The 5,439-nt window shown below is 41.6% G+C and overlaps 1 protein-coding gene across 1 annotated transcript; it reads right to left on the reverse strand.

Annotated features, from left to right (window-relative positions):
* Positions 1-1,167: 1,167 nt before the first annotated feature.
* On the reverse strand, positions 1,168-4,831 carry ccdc174 (coiled-coil domain containing 174). The gene is made up of 11 exons (XM_041958893.1): positions 4,723-4,831; positions 4,413-4,520; positions 4,222-4,322; positions 4,075-4,133; positions 3,837-3,984; positions 3,453-3,548; positions 3,195-3,331; positions 3,000-3,094; positions 2,512-2,659; positions 2,215-2,367; positions 1,168-1,850 (listed from the first exon to the last, which is right to left on the reverse strand). The coding sequence occupies exons 1-11, from the start codon at positions 4,762-4,764 to the stop codon at positions 1,303-1,305; spliced, it is 1,635 nt and encodes a 544-aa protein (XP_041814827.1). The 5' UTR covers positions 4,765-4,831; the 3' UTR covers positions 1,168-1,302.
* Between the last annotated feature and the right edge of the window lie 608 nt (positions 4,832-5,439).

A 5,439-nucleotide genomic window follows, 5' to 3' on the forward strand; every position in this document is an offset into this window, starting at 1 on the left:
CCTTACTGTTAGATTACACAAATCTTTTAATGACCCTCACTAGCAGCAAGGTAATATAGCACCACGAAAGACATGGACCTTTGAGTTTGGGGGACACAGCTAAGGAAAAATAGGTTCAACCCCAGCATTAATTACCCCGCTTACATTATTTGGATGTTACTCTGAGTAAACTGTGTGGAGCACGTAAGACAGATCTCTAACGATTTAAACTGCATTAAGTTTTCCATCTCTTCCCTTAAGAACTGAAATTACTTAAGTTTGAGACTCACCGGCTTACATATTCAGTGCACAGGGACTGGAACTGGCTCAGATCTGCTGGGAGGACAGAGGGAGGAGGGGAGAACACAGGATGCATCGAGTCGGGCCCCACAAAGCAGCAATGAAGAGGTTTACTTCAGGTTACTAATGGCTTACATTTGAGCAATACAGTAAACGCACTTGTCACAAAAAAGTCGTTTCTGAAATTAAATGACTCACACATTCACTTGCTGCCTTTTCCCAACTGTCATGACTTAACAGTCTGTGAAATGACGGGCAATATGGATTATTTTTACATTAGTTCATAAACAGGCAGGGTTAGAAGGATTTGTGTTGTAATTCAAACACTTGCATGTAGATTTACTTGAAGCTGAAATGATTAGTTGATTGACAGAACAATCGTCACCCTTTTAACAATCAACAGATGGTTTAAGTCAGATCTTAAGTAAAAATGCCAAAGACTCCACTTTGTCAGTTGTGATGATATGCTGCTTTTCTTTGTCTGCTGTGATAATAAACTGAACATCGTTGGGTTGTGAACGGCCGGAAAGACACGTAAAGATTTGAAGACGTCACCTTGGACTCTGGAAAACGGTTATTGACATTTTTCACTTTTAATAAATAATAATAATGAATAATGAAAATAACTGTAGTTGTAGAATGATTTCCTGGAACAGTTCAGACAGATCACCACAGCACACAACCAGTCTGCTCACTCGCACTCTCTCAACATGGTGTACAGCGCCATCTAGTGGATATTTTCATAACCTTTCAGATTGAACCTCGTTTTATGATCTGTTGCATTACACCAACGGTTCAAATGGTGGAGGATTTAAATGTATAAGAGTTGAGCTAAAATTAACAAAGTTTTTCACAAAGCAAAACAAAGAAATAAAAGTCAGAACAGTGTGCAGTGAAATTCCTGGTATTTATTAAATCCTAAAACTTCAAGGAGCTGAGAGCTTCTGTTCTTTCTGCAATTTCCTCCAAAAAAGAAAACCCACAATAGGAACCAACGACACAGCAAACACAATATTTAAAGGATCAGGAAGAGTTCCTGTAGAAAGAGAGCATGTCATCTAGACTCTGTGCAGGCTGCTGGGCGTCTGCAGGTGGGGGGGGCTGCTGAGATGGATACTGAGGGGGGTACTGGGGTAGGTACTGGTTCGGGTACTGTGGGGGAAATGGAGGAAGCAGGTGAGGTGGTCCGGCAAACTGAGGAGGAGGAGGAAACGGAGGATAAAATGGAGGAGGGGGATACTGAGGACTAAAAGGGGGAGCAGATACAGGAGCTGAGTGTGCTGGGGGATCTGCAGCTGATGACTGTGACGAGGTCTGTGCTTGTGAAGCAGGTGGAGGGTTTTGTTGGGGTTGAGGAGGTGAGGGAGCAGTTTTAGATTGTGGCTCCTCCTTGCACTCAGAGTTTCCTCCTGGGCCTTTGGTCCACTTGAAGGGGACCTTTGATTCATTCTCCTGAATTTTATTCTGTCCTGGTTTTTGTCTCTTCCCCTCATTAAAGTACGCAGAGGGAGGTGCAAATTCTGAATCTCGCTCGTCGCGACGCTTACTTTTCCATTCGCTAAACATGAACTCTGGAAGAAACAGTAAAAAGGTGGCGTTAAAGAGGAACAACAACAGTAACTTTAGCCGTAAAACCATAATTCATACTTTAGTTTGAATTACTTTCTCATCCATGACACATTTTACTAAAGCTATCTAAACAAAACTCATTAACAAAGGACCACAAAAAGTGCAGAGAGAGATAACAATCTATACTGATAACTACATGACCCCTAACTTTATTTGCCACATGGTTACTTGTCAACGAGACTGAAGAGAAAGCACCTAAGTTTACTCCAAAAATGATGCATGAAACCAAACAGCCTCAAGTCTTAACTGAAGTCATGATGTAAGGAGATTAATTTTTAATGTGAACATTTAAATAATGAGGTTTACCTTTGCCTCTGTCCCATTCTCTGACATGAGGAACTCCTGGTTTGGTGTCCCTCCTTTCCTGGATCTCCACTTCGACCTTCTTGATTATGCTGACCTCTGGGAAGTCCTCTGGTGGAGGCGAGGGTCCTATTAATTCATCTTCCCCCTCCTCTCCTAGGCCAAACAATTCACGACAATCCCTCATTAACATTCATGTCAGCGTGCAAACAGATTTTATACACAAACAGCTCAAATTCTATAATATAAAACAAGCAGTAGCCATGACTGATTTGGTGTGAGGTGGGTGTGGATTCTAACCTTCATTCTCCTCCTCCCTGTGCTCGTCCTCTGTGCCATCTATCTTTGCCTTCTTCATCTTCCTTTGCCTCACCTTGGCCAGTCGGGCCTGCAGGATGGCCTGCCTCTTATTCTTCAGTTGCTCTCTCTTAGTGCGCTGCTCTGTTGTCTGAAGGACAGGACAGATGTAAAGAGACGCAAAGAGTGAGCAAAAACTGAAGACGGCATTAATCATCTGTTTAGATTCAAAATAGCTTTTATTCATTAAATGTACACAAGTACACAAGGACTCATAAGTGTGCAACAGCATTGTCAACACTGGGAACAGTGATGATGTAAGACATGACAAAGATGAATGTGGACAACATATGTCCATCAGTCCAGTGCAGTGTGGATATACGTAAGTGTTTAGTGTACAAATGTATGTGAGAGTACCCTTGTAGTGTGGGGTGATTTAAATGCACACACTTTACACATGTCTGTGCTCTATCCAGTGATCAGCAGCTCACCTGGTCTCTGAGCATGTCCAGAGTTTCCCTCTGCTTTCTGCGCTGCTCTCCGTCCTGAGAGAAGGCAAAGTAACCCACACCGAGCTCCCGAGCCTCTGAGATGAACCAACAGACAAAACGCATCTTACAGCATAAGACTGCAACATTTCATTTCATATGTGTGCAGAAACGTTTCAGAAGTGCTTTAACAGTCACCTTGTCCCCTGATATCCTCGTAGTGGATCGGTCCAACAGGCTTCTTCATCGCCTCCTCTTCCTCCCTTTCCCACTCCTGCCTTTGAAGCTCTCGACGCATGTCTTCCGAGAGTAAGGTCTTGTCAGCTGAGAAGTTCCTTTATGGAACAATCATATCCAAAAGAGCTGAAGTTCCCGGTACAACACCAACATCCAGACTCCAATTTTAAGAAAGCATCACCTGCATCTTTAAAAAGTTGCGGCTTGTACAATATTTACCCTTTTCCTTGAAATTCTTGGTCCATTTTCTTAAAACTTGGCAGGTCTTTCTTCATGCATCTTCGAGATCGGCCTAAAGCATCCACGTAATCCACCCTACACGAGAACAGTTCATTAAGAGAACAGTTTATTAACAGGCTTTAAATTGTAGCATTACACTGTATATGCATTCTCCCATGTTTGTACTGTTTTCATTTTAACTACCACTCTTGAGGTTAGTAATAGTGGTGGCAGTGGTAATACTACTGACCTTCTTAAATCACAAGGATTTGTCAGCGTTTAGTTTTTTTTAAAACTTATATAGTTAAAGTATATACTTTTAAACAACTTAGTAACTAAAGTACATGTTTCCAGACCACTGAAAATGAATGAATCAGTTGTTACCATTCCTCATCTGGGTTTTGAGGCGGGGGGACAGGAGATGAGTTGTCTATTTCCTCATTATCTCTTTCTTTCTGCGCAAGTGTTTCCCTCTTTTTGTCAATAATCTTCTGGGTGAAGTCAACCAGGAACAGACCCTCTGTCTCTTCATCTGACGTATTACAAGACAAGTTTATTACACAGGAAAAACAATTTCTCATACAGATAAACATCAGGAAGATGTAATTTACTCTTCACCAACCTGGAAAGTCTCCTTTTGTCATTTGCTCATAGAGCTTAGCCTTCTCCTCCAACCTCCGTCTGTTATAAGAAGATAAACGAGGAGTCAGACGTGTTGGTAACCATTGTATTGTGACAGCAGATCTCCTGCACAATGTGCTGAACTCACTTTGCTGTATCTAGGCTCCTCTGCTCCTCAGACAGTTGCTCTGCATCTTTCTCAGCTCTTGCTGAAACACCAGCATTTTGTTTGCTCCAGACATTTGGCTTCTGCACAGGAGCATGAAGATACGAAACTGTCAGTAATGTGAATCTGTAAGTATAGAAGCAGGTAAAAAAAAATATATCCCAATTCTGTACCTGGACTTTGGATTTTGATGTGAATCCAGCACCAGCGTTTTCTTGCCCGAGCTTTTCCTGTTTGAATTGTTCTTGCTTTCTGTACAGTTCAGCTTTAAGATCCACTAGCTGTAAGAAATAATGCATTAGCAAAATGTAGTTCACTATCAGTGTTTATTCTTTGCGACCGAAACAACTTAAACGGCTTGCTAATAACTAGCCTAACAGCACATCAGCTAACGTTAGCTTCTATCATGATTTCATTAAACGTCCCACAGCCACACAGGGTATCAATAAACTGTTTAGAAAGCTGCTTCTCAGTGTAACTCACCGATGAAGCGGTCACATTGAAGGGCTTTTTCTTTTTGTCCATGTTTACGGACTATTTTCTACGCCATAATCTCCGTGCTACAGCGACTGAACGGCACCCGACTTCTTCGTTGGATTTCTCGCTAGCAAAATGTCGCTTTACCGCCAACTACTGGCATTTGTTATGTAAACACGTTAGCTCTCAAACTTCTCAATACGCTCTCCTCGAATCTTTTCTATCAAGCTGACTCGAAATCTTCATGATCTGCAACATTTCTGTCTCATATACATCTTTTTCTTGAAAAGTAACAATATAGAGAAATAATTTTATAGTAACTGAGAGTAGTTAAAAGGTTAAAAATGTTAGGCAATATGCCATTTTCCCAGGTTTTGTTTATTTGACTGTGATCATCATCATATTGGAAGAAGACTACAGCCAATTTCAAACTCCCAGGCTTCTGAGGCAAGGACATGAATGTTTTTGTCGTACAAGACCGACCAAACAGGTGCAAAATATTTTGAAAAATTTCATTGTAACCCTGCCTCTGTTGTTCTCATGGTGGACGAGCCTCCTCAGAGCTTCTTTGACTTCATCCCTCTTCCTGTCTTGCCTCTGCAACTCTCAGCACATGATGTTAGATTCTGTATGTCCTCTCAACAGGTACACAGAAGTAATTATATCCAGCAAAGGTACAATTACCAGCATGAGATTACTGTCAATAGTAGGTCAGGTTAAGAT

Source organism: Chelmon rostratus, chromosome 2, assembly GCF_017976325.1.
Source record: "Chelmon rostratus isolate fCheRos1 chromosome 2, fCheRos1.pri, whole genome shotgun sequence".
Lineage (NCBI taxonomy): Eukaryota > Metazoa > Chordata > Actinopteri > Chaetodontiformes > Chaetodontidae > Chelmon > Chelmon rostratus.